The sequence below is a fragment of the Protomyctophum parallelum genome (assembly GCF_964188405.1).
Source record: "Protomyctophum parallelum genome assembly, chromosome: 14".
NCBI classification, from domain to species: domain Eukaryota; kingdom Metazoa; phylum Chordata; class Actinopteri; order Myctophiformes; family Myctophidae; genus Protomyctophum; species Protomyctophum parallelum.
The window spans coordinates 15,970,696-15,987,880 of NC_139709.1; the positions used below are offsets into that span (position 1 = coordinate 15,970,696).

The 17,185-nt window shown below is 42.2% G+C and overlaps 1 protein-coding gene across 2 annotated transcripts in view; it reads left to right on the forward strand.

Annotated features, from left to right (window-relative positions):
* The window catches only part of piezo2b (piezo-type mechanosensitive ion channel component 2b), a 131,775-nt gene that overhangs the window by 86,447 nt on the left and 28,143 nt on the right, over nt 1-17,185 (forward strand). For both annotated transcript variants that reach the window (XM_083782150.1, XM_083782149.1), the window contains exons 23-34: nt 300-504; nt 963-1,064; nt 1,435-1,600; nt 5,463-5,706; nt 6,684-6,798; nt 6,968-7,121; nt 7,999-8,088; nt 9,637-9,785; nt 10,196-10,264; nt 12,814-12,917; nt 15,420-15,540; nt 16,462-16,536. In XM_083782150.1, the coding sequence (XP_083638276.1) occupies nt 300-504; nt 963-1,064; nt 1,435-1,600; nt 5,463-5,706; nt 6,684-6,798; nt 6,968-7,121; nt 7,999-8,088; nt 9,637-9,785; nt 10,196-10,264; nt 12,814-12,917; nt 15,420-15,540; nt 16,462-16,536 (1,594 nt within the window). The remainder of the gene's footprint in view (nt 1-299; nt 505-962; nt 1,065-1,434; nt 1,601-5,462; nt 5,707-6,683; nt 6,799-6,967; nt 7,122-7,998; nt 8,089-9,636; nt 9,786-10,195; nt 10,265-12,813; nt 12,918-15,419; nt 15,541-16,461; nt 16,537-17,185) is intronic.

Below are 17,185 nucleotides of genomic sequence, written 5' to 3' on the forward strand. Positions count from 1 at the left end.
AAACTCATATCTTTGCTTCTGGGGGGGGGGGGGGGGTCCCTGGAACAACATATTTTCAGATGGGGGTCGGCGGCCAAATACAGATAATTTTTGGAATCCTTGAGTTTGAGAACCACTGACATAGAAACATAGATTTTCCAGAAAACTGTCATGATTTAGAAGACATTTGTATAATCTGTTGTCAGTTCTCAGTGGGTAAAATTGACTCCGTGTTCATCTGTCGATGGCGACAATAAAATGAAATAAGATGTCTCCCATTCTGTCCTCTTCCCGTCTCCGTGCCGTGCCCGTGAGGACAGACGTGCCTGCTGCTGGTGGTGAACGTGATCGGCCAACGCATGGACTTCTACGCCATGCTGCACGCTTTCGCTCTGATCCTGGTGATGTACCGTCGACGGAGGAAGGCCATCGCCGAGATCTGGCCCAAGTACTGCTGCTTCCTGGCCTGCATGCTGACCTTCCAGTACTCGCTGTGCATCGGGATCCCGCCTGCAGCCTGTAAAGGTAACGGACCCCCACATTCATCCCTTCTCCTGACCCCCACATTCATCCCTTCTCCTGACCCCCCTTGTGTGGTCAGTGGATCTTGCTAAACATACATTAACCACTTAAGGTCTATATATATTTCAGGCTTTTCGGCTATTTGAAATATTGCCGATCAGCAAGCTCACAACGGAGTATTTCTACGTTGTGGCATTTATACTTTTTTTCAAGTGAAAAATGTACTTCTTCCACCACTGTGTATCGTACAGACCTGACCTGTTCACACCTGATCTTTCCTGATCTGAAAAGCATTGAGACCCCGTCTTGAAGAACTTGAAGCCTGCTTTATACTTTATACAACAAGTCGTGCTGTGACACGTTATGAGCTTGTAAATCGTGGTTTTAGGGATGGTGTGTGGAACATTAACTGGAACATAATGTGTATGAAATCCTGGTTGTCGTGTGATTCCTCTATCTAGATTATCCCTGGAGGTTTGCCAACTCCAATACGGACTCTAAAGTGGTGAAGTGGCTTTACGTTCCAGACTTCCACACCGAGCCCAACCCACTGTTCCTCGTCTGTATGTATCACTTTATTCTCTGTTGTCCTACTTGGAATAAATGAGCACTCTTTTACTCCTAACTGTGTTACTCTCGAGTCTCTTAACTTGCTAAACCTATAACTATATGCTATATATCTGTAAATAGTATCCCTTTTGCTTTGAGTGAGTATCATGCACTCTGGCTGTATTATAATCCCTTTAGTGCAATGGTTCTCAACATTAAAAGTTAGGATTTTACAGTGTAGATTGGGGTCCGTGGAATAATTAAAAAGGTTGAGAATCATTGCTTTTCCGATACATACTGAGATGAAGGGCTATTATACAGTAATATACCTCCTCTGCTCTGCTCTCCTCACTCCTTCTCTCCCCTCCTGTCTCCTCCTCCCAGATGACTTCATGCTCCTGCTGTGCGCCTCCCTCCAGAGGCAGGTGTTTGACGACGAGAACAAGGCGGCCGTGCGCCTCCTTGCTGGAGACAACGTGGAGATCTGCAGAGACCTGGACGCTGCCTCGTTCGCTGTCCACAACCCCGTTCCGGACTTCATCCACTGCAGGTACAAGGGCCTACATTACTGTGGAAAAGGGGAGTCGTTTATTTCTTCCCGGAGGAATGGCAAATTAAAATATATATATATATCCAGGGACAGTTTACTTTTACGTTTACTTGGCAGCCTCTGTGTCTCGGTGTCTTGCTCAAGGAAACTTCGACCCCATGCTGGCCAGGTCTGCGATCATACCTGGGACAACTGGTGACTTTGGTTAGCCAGGCAGGGAACCAGCTATGCCGCCCCCAGGTACTATACCCCTGAGCCACCAAAGACTCAGATACGGCCGCCCCTGACCCAGTACTTGAGTGTGTTCATTTAACTCTGAAAGTGTGAGGTTTGACTACAGTATTTAAAGAGACGACTGGACCAGAAGCTTTCCAGTTTAACCACATGAACCCTACCGTCCCTATTCTGGCCATAATAGGAGAACATTCTGTGAAAATAGCCCAATCTACAAGTTCACAAACTTGTGAGCTTTGTGTTAACTGTATGAATAAGAACAAAAAAACATCCCATGGATGCACCTGGGACGTATCCTCAGTGATGTATCCCAAGGTCATCTGGGTTTCGGGTCTTGCAACATCATACGCCTCACTCAGGTGACCCAGCCGGGGCGATCAAGTCCCGACTTACGTCCCAGTAGCTACCCACGATCAGTCCCATTAGGAAAAGACTGGGTCACACAGTCCGCCGCTCCCGAACTACTCTGCCGGGACTGGCGCGTGGAAGAACTAGGCTAGGTGGGTTGACTCCTGTCCGGGCCCCTCCTACGTCTCACCAGGTCCACTGCTGCTCCCACCAGGTGCAGCGCAGGACCTGTGCGTTGCACCAGACTACCAGCACCAGACACTTCATTCAGGAGTGGCGGATTATTGAGCCGCAATGGTTCCGCAGGCTCCACCGGCAGGGGAACGGTGGTGCTGCAGGCTCCGCTTGCGGCTTGAATGCCCTCCTAAAGGCGTATGAGCGTGAATTAGAGTCCTGACTCGAAAAGAGCACTTACTGTACTGCCGGACAAAAGCTATAGCAGCCCCTCTCTGGGTGAATAAAGATGAAAAGGAACATATAGGAGCTCATATTATAAGAGATAATTGAATTGGGTCTTGTCTAGCTCAATACCACCACTACCAGGGTCAGAGGGTTTGATGCCAACTGCAATCATGTGCAGCTCAGTGGAGGTTTGGTTGAATGTGTCTGTTAAGACCAGTGGTTCTCAACCTGTGGGTTGGTTATTTTATTATTTATTTTGTTATTATTATTATTAATATTATTATTATTTTAAACATATGTTTATTCATTTTCTTTACAGTACAACCACATCCCCATGGCAGCACAAATACAAACAAAATCTTATCACGAAATGTTTTGACAATAATAAATACAGAACAAAAATAAATAAATAACAAAACGAAAAATAAAAGAAAACGAAAATAAAACACATTACATACAGTTAAACAAACAAATGCCCAATGTCCGTCACAGTTCCCTACCCCCACCCCACAGCTATTATTATTATTATTATTATTATTATTATTATTATTATTTATTCATTTTTGGCTGCCACTGCCAAATAATGTCATGTAAATAATTATTTAACTCACCCAGTGCCAGCGATTCTCCATTTGTCCTCACCTTTTAGTAGTCACAGAATATTATGTAATCACAGTGCCATTAGCTGGGTGTTCGTGAAAAAATAAAAATAAAACCGCTAAGAAAATAAAATAAAAATAACCCTTGTTATCGTTTGTTAAGGTTTGATATCCCACTTCAGCCTGAAAATGGTGAGAACCACAGTATGGTGATTGTTTGACCCGTTTTTATAGTGTATTACTGATGCAGTAATGGTCTTATTTCTTTTAGTTCTTCTTTTAGGTACTAGTAAAAAGGTCTTAAAAGTCCTTAAATAAAAATCATGTGGGGACCCCCCCCCCCCCCCCCCCCCCACACACACACACACACACACACACACACACACACACACACACACACACACACACACACACACACACACAGGTTGAGAACTAGTGGATTAGATCCACATCCTGACCTGTCCACAGGCATTGATTATCTGCTCTTCACGTTCCACTTTTTTGATGCACAAAGTGGACAAGTCTTTTATTAACGCACTCTGTGTCCATCAACAACGCCCTACAGTACAGAGGGAGCAAAGCACACACACAGACACACACACACCCACACACACACACACACACACACGCAGCGTGTGCACGTCTGTCCGCACCACAGCACCACTTATACCATCGCTTCCCTCCCAGGATCACATTACGGATACAAGGGTGGATGGGGGCGGGGGTGGGGGTTGAGGGTGGGGCTGGGTGGGCAATCCATAATCCCACAAAAAACACTCTGTCCGTCACTCTGAGACTCAGACGCTTTTGCCCTGTACTCTAACTCAATAAATAGCTTTTAAGTATGGAAAGGTATTTTTTCTCCACACACACCCGCACACACGCAGGCACACACACACAAACACACACACACACACACACACACACACACACACACACACACACGTGCGGTTATGAACCAATGCCACTCACTCAGCCTCTCATCCAGACTGTCAGCATACAGTAGCACTATCAGCCCTATCAAAGCCCACTTCATCAGACCACCAGCACTATTGTTGTGTGTTGTTCAGTTTTTTTTTTTTAAAGGTATACATCCTTTCCATACGCATGCTTTTAGCATGTGTGTTGTGCTAGGAACGTCTAGATGAGTACCTGTGCTGAGTGACAGGGGATCGGGTTGCAGAGCCATCGATCACACTCTTCTTACTCGTTGTTGTTCTGACTATAAGTGACGTGGTAATTGGGATTGATGGGCCAATTACCGCATACTCTACTGTGTAAAAGAAACAAAAAAACATACAGTATGGATGCTATTGCATACTGTGTAAAATCCATTATAGGAATCTGAATGAATACATAAATTATTGGCAAAGATTGATAGGTATTAAAACTTTTTTATTGTGCATAATAGAAATTATATTGGGTCCATTATCTTTGATAGCACAATGTATTTTTACAGTGTGTGTGTGTGTGTGTGTGTGTGTGTGTGTGTGTGTGTGTGTGTGTGTGTGTGCGTGTGCGTGCATTTGGGTGGTACTTTGCATGGCAAGGTTTGGGAACCGCTGGGCTAATCTACCAATGTAGTCTCAAATATGATATATTGAAATTTAGCCTTTACTTACCTATACACATAATGAATACACTGTAGTACTAGTAACCCTACATTTGATTTACCATGTTATGTAAGGTTAATATCATTGTGCTTTTATATTATTGCCCCATTTCTTAAACCATGGAATCCAGTGAGTTTCAACACGATGAATTAATTATTGCCAGTTCTTCACATTTAACACATTGACTTCCAAGGATGGCGATTTCCGTCTTTTCACAGCCACATATGGTGATCTAATCACTGGTTTTTTTCAGTGGGTTACGATAGCTGGCACTCTTCACCAACGTATGAATGCTTCTAGATTGCTAATCGACTAGCCTCGGAGACCACATGCGACAGATACAACTGGATATGAACCGGAAGTGAAAATTACACCTGCCATCCGCCTCCATGTTATCAGATTTAGAAAAATACATTTATCTCAGATTCTTTTCCCAGATTGTGTTTTATTCAACATAAATAAATAAAGAACCGATGATCAAAATGTTTTTTCCAGGTGAAAGAAAAGACGATCGCCTGTCACTCATTGTTTATTTTTACATCTCGTAACCGTGGGACTTCAAAATGAGGATCTTCACTGGAAAAAACTGGCAGTGGCGGAAGAAAGAATGAATGAATGAATGAATGTGTTTAAGCTGTAACCATAATGTGTGGTGATCCTGTGTAGGTCCTACCTGGACATGCTCAAGGTGATCATGTTCAGCTACCTGTTCTGGTTCGTGCTCACCATCATCTTCATCACGGGCACCACGCGCATCAGCGTCTTCTGCATGGGCTACCTGGTGGCCTGCTTCTATTTCCTGCTCTTCGGGGGCGACCTGCTGCTCAAGCCAATCAAAAAGATACTCCACTACTGGGACTTCCTGATCGCCTACAACATCTTCGTCATCACCATGAAGAACATCCTCTCCGTGAGTGTCCTGTATGTGACACAGAGTCACCGTTGGCCTTCATCAGGCCGGACCTGACAAAGGCCAACTGTGGCCGAAATGGTGTACATTGTAATTTCTTCTCTGTGTTTTAAAGTTAAGGGAACACATACAGTAGGAGCAATGCTGTTGTGCAGACTTTAATTCTCTTGAACCGTCACTTTGTGTCCAGCACCAGCAACGGACTGGATGTATACAACCCACTGTTTTAACTTGTCCTCGTCCCCACCCTTCAGATTATGTCAAATAATGGATGCAGAATCTGTTGCACAGGGGTGCGCCGTGCTCACACAACACGGCGCAATGTGACTATTTGTGCCAATCACACGCAAGAACAATTTCAATACCCAATGGCAAGACTCAAAACTATGGGTGACTGAGTGCAGTAGTCTTTATGAAGACAGTCAGTCGACTGTTTTAAGAATCTTTTAAAAACACACTTGATCAACTTCCACAAGCACTTTATTTTATGTTGCTCTGTTAACATTATGGTTTTATAATTGTATTTTCTATAGCATCTTATAACGATGTCTTGAAAGGCACACATTTATGAATTAAGTTTGTTTACTTACTTAATTACAATGCTGCAGGCATGGTAGAACTTCACTGAAGCAATATTATGTACAATAGTCTTAATCAGGGGTCTTCAACAGGGGGGCCGGGACCCCTAGGGGCTTTTCGGAGTTACTACAGGAGTGCAGACAAAATAATATCCACTTCTGCGATTTTCGTCAAAGATGTTTGGTGTACTGTAGATGTTTGAAAATACACTTTAACATGAATCCAACATCTTAATAGAAAAGATTATGTGTAATGAACGAAAATCTTGAAAAAAGTTTAATCTGCAACACAGTTTCATACAGTATGTATCTCTCTCAGCTAAAGGGTCCTCCTCTCCGTTGAAGACCCCTGGGATGCACTATTCCACTGAGTCATTGTTGTTGTTATGTGTCGTACAGATCCTGGCCTGTGGCTACATCAACTCCCTGATCGTCCACTGCTGGTTGATCCAGCTGTTCAGCCTGGCCTGTACCATCAAGGACTACAACATCACCATGGACCAGAACCTGCTGCGTAAGACACACAGTCCTCTGGCTCAGTGTTCATCACACTTTTACAAACCTCTACCTCAGTGTTTCTAACCATGGGGGCTCCTCAGTTAAGCGCATGGACCTGTTTTGGTCCATGGTTCTCCTACTGTATGTGCAACAGGTAGCATTAGTGACCTTTCCTTGTGTTTCAGGGGAACACCGCTGCGAGCTGCCCAGCGACGAGGCGGGCATCATCTGGGACAGCATCTGCTTCGCCTTCCTGCTCCTGCAGAGACGAGTGTTCATGAGCTACTACTTCCTGCATGTGGTCGCAGACATCCGGGCCTCACAGATCCTAGCATCCAGGTACTATACTGTTCATCTGGGGCTCACAGATCCTAGCATCCAGGTACTATACTGTTCATCTGGGGCTCTCAGATCCTAGCATCCAGGTACTATACTGTTCATCTGGGCCTCACAGATCCTAGCATCCAGGTACTATACTGTTCATCTGGACCTCACAGATCCTAGCATCCAGGTACTATACTGTTCATCTGGGACTCACAGATCATAGCATCCAGGTACTATACTGTTCATCTGGGGCTCACAGATCCTAGCATCCAGGTACTATACTGTTCATCTGGGGCTCACAGATCCTAGCATCCAGGTACTATACTGTTCATCTGGGCCTCACAGATCCTAGCATCCAGGTACTATACTGTTCATCTGGGGCTCACAGATCCTAGCATCCAGGTACTATACTGTTCATCTGGGGCTCACAGATCCTAGCATCCAGGTACTGTACTGTTCATCTGGGCCTCACAGATCCTAGCATCCAGGTACTATACTGTTCATCTGGGGCTCACAGATCCTAGCATCCAGGTACTGTACTGTTCATCTGGGGCTCACAGATCCTAGCATCCAGGTACTGTACTGTTCATCTGGGGCTCACAGATCCTAGCATCCAGGTACTATACTGTTCATATGGGGCTCACAGATCCTAGCATCCAGGTACTGTACTGATGTTCTCTGGACCTGTTCACGGTTGACCTTGCAGGAGTACACAGCAACATTCCCACTGTTGATTTAACTCCAAAGGGTGTGTACAACTACAAATTAGAAACAAATAGACCTACATTTGGTTCCATGTGTACACACCCTTCTGAGTTAAATTAATGCTGATGTTAATGCGTAAGGCGTGAAAAATGACCACTGTGACCTGATGTATGTTTTGGGGTTCCAGAGGGGCGGAGCTCTTCCAGGCCACCATAGTGAAGGCAGTGAGAGCACGTCTGGAGGAGGAGCACAAGTCCATGGAGCAGCTGAAGAGACAGTGAGTGATTGATTGAATATTTTATTAGACACAAATGCAAAACGGTACAAGTATAGTCAAACACCAAAAAAGTCCCTGCGGTCTTGTTTCCATTGGGGTCCTATATCCAATTCATCAACATAATAAAAAAGAAATAACACCAGTGATAATTACTGTACCTGTGGCAGCGGTGGCCGAACGGTTTGTGGAGCGGTCTTGATATCGGAAGGTCGCTAGTTCGTATCCCCGGACCGGCACGTTAAAATTACCACTGCTGAAGTGCCCTTGGACAAGGCACTGAACCCCTACCATGAAATGTTCTATGAGCAGGGCCTGGCTGTAAACAAGTTCTTGAGCTTAGTCCAGTTACCCTGGGTAAACATAGTACCTTTTCTTTTTCCTGTACCTCTCCCTTTGGCCTCCTGAAAGGGGAGTTTTCAGAGCTGCCAGTGAACAACACTTTTTAAGGGATGGGGTCAGAGCATTCCACACTTGCATGTCAGTGTTGTAGATGGAAAATGTACCCATGTTTGTTCTATAGGTGGGTGTTACCAAATCGTTGTTTACGCTCCCTCTAGTATTGTGGCTGTGGATGACGCAAAAAACAATCCAATTTGTTATTGATTGACCCGTGATTTATTCAAGTTTTGTCTGTATGATTGACTCTTCTACCACATTTGTCCCAAAATGTTTGGGGAAAACAATGCCTGTTAAAACGATCCTATATCTAGAATATAATACTGTATGGCTTCTATTTGAAATGATAAAGATACAGTGAGCTTTTCGGAAAAAGGAAAAAACACTGCCATAAATCTGGAAAAACGCACCAGGGCAAGGACCTTTAGTCTTCTGTCTGACAACATACTGTATGGCTTCTACTTGAGAGACAGTGAGCCTTCAACCATTTAGCCCTCTCATATTTACACAAACACATCTATTTAAAATGAAAAGGGACATTATTCCTTCAAACACCAAGTTAAGCACAGTTCAAAACGACACAGTCCAGCTCAAATTGTGTTTCATAGATTACATACATTACATTTTCCATTTCATATAAAATTGACTTTGATTTAGTGTATTTTGGGGTTAAACCAATCGGACAACATCAAATGCATTCATGCTTTATTTGTAAATCTAAACTATGTTCTACACCTGTGTCAGATTGACCTTTGGTTATCAAAGTGCCAAGCATGTTATAGTATGAAAGCAAAATTAAATCTGTGCTACGGAAAGTATTTAGTGATGGTTAAAAATTACCTATTACAGTATATGCTTACCTTACACCCATTCCAGGAACCAATCCCAGAGTGTACACTAATTGACTAATACATATTACAATGTATTTCCGCCACTCAGAATTGCCTCAGGAGTTACTCATGAGTCTTGTTAATATGCACTTACCTGCCCCTAATGAGCACTCCTCTTGGACATAATGTACCCTAATTTCCATAATATTTGGACTATATGTTTATGGACAGTAGTGTTGTTTGGAAGTCAGTGATGATGGGGGGGTGTACAGTATGTGTGTTAATGCTCAGCCCCTCCCCTCCCTTCCTCTGATCAAATCAGGATGGACCGCATTAAGATGCGTCAGGAGAAGTTCAAGAGGGGCAAGGAGAAGATGTTGAGTCTGGTGCAGTCCATGGACGGAGAGTCTGCCCCCAGACCCGGGGAGAGCCCCGTCCAACAGCAGCGTGAGGAGGAAGAGGAGGACGACGGTACAGTATGCAGGGCAGAATGATGATAAGCTGTAAATAAAATAAACCTAGTGCTGTTTAATGATGTATTTATAATATATATCGTCTCTGTCGGGTGGAAACCTCATACTGTTTCCTATCAGGATTTAAAGTAGAAAATGTCAACATTAGCAAATCCACAAGCTTGAAACGTGTCGTTTTGCGTCACGTTTCGAGCTTTCGGATCTGCTACTTTTGATGCCTTCGCGTGACGCTGAATAAGTAGGGCGTTAGTTTATGGAGATAAAGAGGTTTCTGACCGACAGCAACGATATGTTATTTTATTTAATCTAAACGTTTGAAAAAAGGAGAGTATTATTTTGCCTTTGAAGTAAAGACAAAGATTTATTTATTTTTCAAATGTTCTACTGATGTATTTGTGTAAATTTTAGGAGCAGAGCGAACGAAAGCCAAGACCAAAAAAAAGCAGTGGTGGAGGCCGTGGGTCGACCATGCTTCCAGTAGGTTGACCCCACCCCTTTTTACTTCCTCCATTCTGATTGGCCCTTGTGTCCTTGACCAGAACTCGGAGGATTCCCATACTGCCCCCCCCCCCACCTGGGCTCAGAAGGGACTAGAAAACAATCCCTCTTCTGTCCAGATCTTTTAGTCCTTTTCTGTTTCTATTTAAGGACCCTCATTACCTGGCTGCCATTCTCAAATTCAGTAACTGTAACACAATGTGTAGAGAGACACTTCGTTTAACCACTAGGGCTGTCACGATTACGACATTCTAAATGGCGATTGATTGATTGATTGATTGATTGATTGATTGTCACAGAAATAATTTGATTTTGTCGTTGAACACCAGACCAAAAACGTAATAAAAATAAAAGATTTGCATGACCTTTCAGGCTTTGAAGTTGCACAGGGGGCACTGTAAACCCTATTGTTAAGCAGGGTCTGCCAGAGGTCTGTAATTGACCCCTTTGCCTTTTGTCCCCCTTTGAGGCACTACAGTAGATCGAAAAATGTTGGTGAATATTTGCCTATTTTTGCCAAATGTTCGCCTATCATAGGATGCTCAGAATAGGGGATGCTAGGGTTCATATATGATTAGAGCCAATGAACAGTGTTGGTATCGGTGCTAAGGGTTGCCTTAAATAGATTATGGGTCACAAATGAAAAAGAAAATGGCTAAAAGCTTGGACGTTTATAACCGTGGTTCATCAGAAACACGTGCTTACATGATGTGACCCAGCCTCTCCGTCGTCAACTGGCCTCACCCCGATGAGCCCACAGTAGGGAATCTCTCTTGTTGTGAGCAACTATTTTGCTGCAAAGACATGAATTCCCCTTCCCCCTTTCTGTCGATGAATGTCGTAATAAGTGTTGTGCGAGAGAGGGTGAAGGGATTAATTAATTCTTTGCTCATAGACATGCTAACCCGACAGGGTATTGCTAAGGAGAAGATGCTGCAATCAAAGTGGGCGTGTGTAAATAATAATAAATAAAATAAACAGCTTTTTACAGTCATAGACATAGTTCTATTCACAAAAATGTTTTGTGTATTTAAAAAAGAAACAATTGCAGCAAATTCTCTGAGGTAACCTGTTTGGTTTTTGATGTCATGTCTTTGATATTACTGCATTCTCACGTGGCATTCTTTGGAGTAGTTTCCCCACTTCCTCCATTTTTTCCATTTCTCTTGTGATTTGACCATCTCATCTCTCATCTTCATGACCCACCCCGAACACCCCCCACCCCTCCCCATCACTGTGATTCTTCTGTTCAAGGACATAAGCCAGCCTCCTCTTATTCTCATTGCATTCTTCTGAATCTAAACATGCTCTGTGAACTATAGCGTATTAACACGCTGCTGTGCTCATGCATGGACTGTAAAACAGTGTCCTCGCAGCACAGTACACTTTTGTTGAGAGGGCATCCTTCATACTGTACGTAGGATTGTTGTCAGTTATGCTGTCTTTTCCCATCTCTAACATTTCCTGTTTTCTTCACCTTTTAACAGTTCCGTCCATTAATGTGACTAATGTGAGCTGAATGTGTGGATGAATACAACTTGTCCATTTAAACATTTGTTTGTTTGTTTTGTATAGGAGTAGTTCAACAAAAGAAAATATTAATTTTCTATCAATTACACACCCCATGAAGCCTTGACTTCAAATTAGGAATAGGAATGTGACAAAACAAAATAAATCTCCATGAAATCAAGGCTTCATGGGGTGTATTTTGGCTGAACTCCTCATATAATAAGGTTGCGTCTATTCTTATAAGGAATAACAACACGCATTATAAATGTTTATGATCACGTATGACAATTTATAACAAGGATTATGACGTATTATAAGTGGTCATAATGCATTATAAACTCCGCAGAACAATACCAGTTATGAATTGTCTTCGTCATGCATAATTATAAACAATAACAATTTATAACCAGTGTTATGAAGCTTTATAGGTGCACTATTATGTATTATAGATCTGACCGTAATATACAGGCTTACCCAATCGGTATAGTTAGCTCATTTAATATAAATACTTGGAAGTAGCTGAGATAAAGAAATTACGGTTAAGGTGTTCACTTTTGAGTGTAATAAGTGTGGATGAGTGTGAAGTGTGATGAGTGTGTTAGCCCATTAAAACCATGTTGTTTGCGTTGGCTGTTCAAAACTAGCAGATACAAGCTCACAGTGCGTCACTTCGTGCCACACTGTGATTTGAAACTACTGATTTAGAAGGTATTGATAGATAGATAGATAGATAGATAGATAGATAGATATTTTCGTGAACGGAAATGCCAGCTTCTGTGCTCGGAATTTGGGAGGTGTAGTTCCAGACTCTTTTAGCATTAGGAGATTGTGGAATAGTTGTCTGGCTACGCAAGACTACAAGTTTACAGGTAAGATTTAGCCTGATTATAAGACTGAAGCAGTTCACTCAGTGGAGTGGGTCTATGGTGTGGTTTTTACAAAAGCAAAAACATCTGAATTGTTGAGTGTCAAGTTTTGACTCTGCATATAACCACCATCCTTCACTCTCTGCCCCTCAGTGGTCAGAAGTGGAGATTATTACTTGTTTGAAACCGACAGTGAGGAAGAGGAGGAGGAGGAGGAGAGCAAAGACGAGGATCCGCCAAAGAAATCAGCGTTCCAGGTTAGAATAATGGGCTCACCTTTCTCTCTCTCTGTCTCCGTCTCAGGGTGGAGGCACTCTTGAGCTCTTTCATTGTACGATTGTCATTTACTGTGTTATTTTAATGTACAATTATCTCGACTCCGTCATCACTGTTGCTTTGATCAATTTCCTTTGGGGATCAAATAATTAACTAATCGACTAACACACTGACCCAATTTTGTTGCTCAAATCTGTCTACTACTAAGTTGTACTAACCCTCTGCCGACTTATCCCTTTCTCTCTCTAGCGTGCTATTGGGAAATTTGCCTCTGCAGTATTGGCTTTGCCCAAGGCTATCATTAAGCTCCCCAGAACTATCCTGCAGTATGTAGTGAAGGCAGGCAAGGTATTTAACCAGCACATATAAGAGCTTGTACTCAGTCATACCCCGGTGTGATACTGGCGAAAACAGCCGATCTGCGAGCTCGAGCTTGCAGAACGGCTATTTTTCCCGTTTGTCGTACGACAAAGTATGAATCAAATCAAGCTCGAGGCATGCTTTGTGGATATTTGCCAGCAAGCTAGAAGGCTAATGTGTGATTTGCTTGGTTCACCGCATGTCCCTTTTGGCTTACTGGGCATAGCTGTACATCTTCAACTACCACACAACATTCTGAATCATAACATGCTATTTGGTGGGCGTGGTTATCCACCATTACCGTCAGTGCGTGCTTTTTTAGCAGCGGGGGTTGGTCCCACTGGGATTCAAACCAACAACCCCAGCAGTGTTTACCGCCGTGCTTTACCACAGAGCTAACAGTAACAGTCCCTTTTAAATCAGATGTTAAAGCTGCAATCTGTACGTTTCACGTCCTACACCAGGATTTCAATCCAACGTCTCCCAAAGTCACATTTTCTACCACTCATCCAAGATGCAAGTAGGTGTTCTGCCCCGACTGCCGACAGCAGGTTGTAAATGTCTCAGTGAGTGGAAGGAGTAGGGAGACCACATCCAAACACTTATATTGTATTAACATCCTCTAAAATAACATTTAATTTGATTCTGACATTTTGCACTATTTATTCATTGTCTTCTCAGGAGAAACACAGCTTATTATTTATTTTGCTTGCATGCATGCAAAAATGACAAAATAGTCTGTGGTTATGATTTTTTTTAATGCATGAACTGGAGGCTTTTTTTCAAAGGTCTTTAATGTATTTTGTCTCTTTTGGTTTCAGATAATGTCTCTTGAAATGCATGGTGTATGAATGTTTGAAAAAATTCTCTTTCAAAATTTCCCCAATGCTCTCTTTTTTATTTAACAGAAAAATATAACTAACCCGCAAGATACAGTATGGCTACTGGCTAGCCACATATACACACAAATATAATACACGAAGACAAGAAAATACAGAGACAAAAACAAAACAATAACAACCTACCCCATCAAACTTAAAAAACACAAAAAGTATTTTGTCTGTTGTGGTGTGTGATTGTGGTCGCTATTGCCTCTCAAGAGGCTGTCCCTGACGTTTAACAGATGAAACTCAGCATTTGGTAGTTAATGTAATTATATCCTGTGTCCCTGTTTGACCAGAGATTGGGAGGCCGGGGGTTCAATCCCCAGCCGACTCAGGCCGAGTCATACTAAAGACTATATATGGTCCACAATGCCTTGCTGCTTGGCACTCAGCATCAAGGGTAGGATTTGGGGTAAGTCCCTGTGACATACTAGTGTCTTGTCCAGGGGGTGTACTTGTACATCAAGCTGCCTCCTGCTACATAAACAGGAGAATGACTCCTATGGGCCACATATGGCTCAGGAACCGTTGGTTTCCAAGGGCCACTTCACCCCTTTTACAACCAGATCTTATTTTAATGTTTGGGAGACAAGAAACACTTTCCTGTGGTTATTATGTGGGTAATATGTGTTTTTAGATATTTTAGTATTTCAAAGTGTGATGTCACAGACACTGGTCTCACTTCCTTCCTGGACTACATGACAGCCATCCCCCTCTTCACAAGGTGGGGTGAGTGTACCAAAGCATTCTGGTTATTGTAGTAATCCAGCAATCCAGTCAAACCCTAGTCAAACACACAGACTACATTATAGAGTGCAAAATTCAAATTGTGCTACTGTTGTCTACTACAAATTCCATTAACATTGAGTGACTGGAGTTTCTTCCAGCAGTGAAATGTCCCTTTAATACTTAATAAGCTGTGACCAACTGAGCAAGCCGATCAACAGAGTTGCTTACTGTGCTAGCTTTGCTGTGACTAAAATAGGAATAAAACAATTAACAACAATTAGTCATTATGCTGATCAGTGGAGCAAAAAACTAACAAACATTAGAATAAACATGTTTTCACGCTTTTCTGCTCAAAGATCCCTATTCATTTCATGTTCAGGTGTTCAGCAGTATGTAATTGTTCTGTTTACTCGTTGCACGATTTGCCTCGTTTAAATTCTGTTCTTTCTCCACCATGGTTTCTGTCATGACTGAATGTTTTAGAAGCGTTAACCTCTCTCTCTACCGTAGTTCCTGTACCAGGCCTGGATTACAGACCCCAAAACAGCCCTGAAGGAGCGAGGCAAAGGAAAACGCAAGTTCTGGAAGAAGTACACCAAGGGAGTCAGACACAGGAAGAGCAAGAGAGACAGTAAGTACTAAGTAGGTTCTGATGTTATACTATATAGAATATATCGTTGCTGTCCATATTCTAACTTGTTTTTTTGTAAATGTACTTACACAAAAGCAAAAAAGTAGCGTTTTCCAAGTTTTGAGCTTGTAGATCTGCTACTTTTTGAATCCTGAAAAGTAACTGTTTTTTGGACATAATGGTTTCCACCCAACAGAGACTATTATATACAAATCTCAAAGATAAAGGTGGTGTAAGTAAGTAATATTTTACTTTTCTGAACTTTTCTGTTCAGTAAACTCCATTACCAGTGGGTCACCAATTTCATCCAATCAAGAGAGAGAACCCATTTATCAGCTTCAATTTGATAGAATTCCAGTTGTGTCTGCTCATATACTTCGGCTATTTGAAAATAGTGATCTACAAGCCCACAGCGTGTGGTGTGCACTTGTAGATCTGCTATTGTCAAAGGATTTTTTTATACATTTGAAAACTTGTGAATTGAGACATTCTACATAATGACTCCTTTATAGAGCGTCGCAGTCCCGCCCCCTTTCATGACGACGCCAGGCCCAGGAAATAATTCCCAATGCATTTTTCCCATAGACATTTCAAAAGTATTTATTTAAAGACCTTTTTAGCGTCGTACAAGGCCAACTCGAGTTGTGACAAATCATGACAACAAACAATTGTTTTTGGACCAAACAAATAATTACAAAGAAGAAAAACAACAAAACCGTTTTTTTTCTTCTTTCTAATTATTTCTAACAATTCTGTTTGTTGTCATGATTTTCACAACTGGAGTTGTCTTTGTACGACGCTTAAAAGGTCTTTAAATACTCTTGGTACTTTAATAAGTACTTGAATTTCTACATTGCATTATTTATACTTTTGCAAATGTAGTAGTGATTACATTGCTGTTTTGTTGTTGCGTGTCCACAGGTCATGTGACCATTGAGATAGGTGAGCTGTCTGACGGTCAGGAAGCAGAGGACGCCAAGGCTCCTGAACCTCCAGGTTGGTCACCACACTACACAACACACTACACACTACACACTACACACTACACTACACTACACTACACTACACTACACTACACTACACTACACTACACTACACTACACTACACTACACTACACTACACTACACTACACACTACACTACACAGGCTGTAGTTAGTATGATCAAGGCTCCTGAACCGCCAGGTTGGTCACCACACTACACACTATACATATCAAGATCCATTATTTATTCCCCATTTGAGGGTTTTAAAATTACAAAAAAACATTTTTTTTTAAAACAACATGGATGAGAGGTTTCTGCACAACAGCAACGATATATTCCCGTAATTACTTGGTCACCATCGTCACATGGTCAACAACCATCCTGACACAGACTTTTCAGTATTCTAAGAGCCAGCTTCACAAATCTAAAAGAATACAGTTTGTCCCATACGGTTGGTTAGATTGTACAGCCGGCGTCAGGGTGGATTGACATGGATGATATAACAAATGTCAACCCCTTAAAGTTTTGACTTATCCAATGATAAGAGCCTTATAATCTTGTTATGCATATAATCAATAAATATTATAATGTAATAATAATGGATTTGAATAGATAACATGGTTGTGGTATTGGCGTTAAGCCCTGAGGGAGCATGATTACA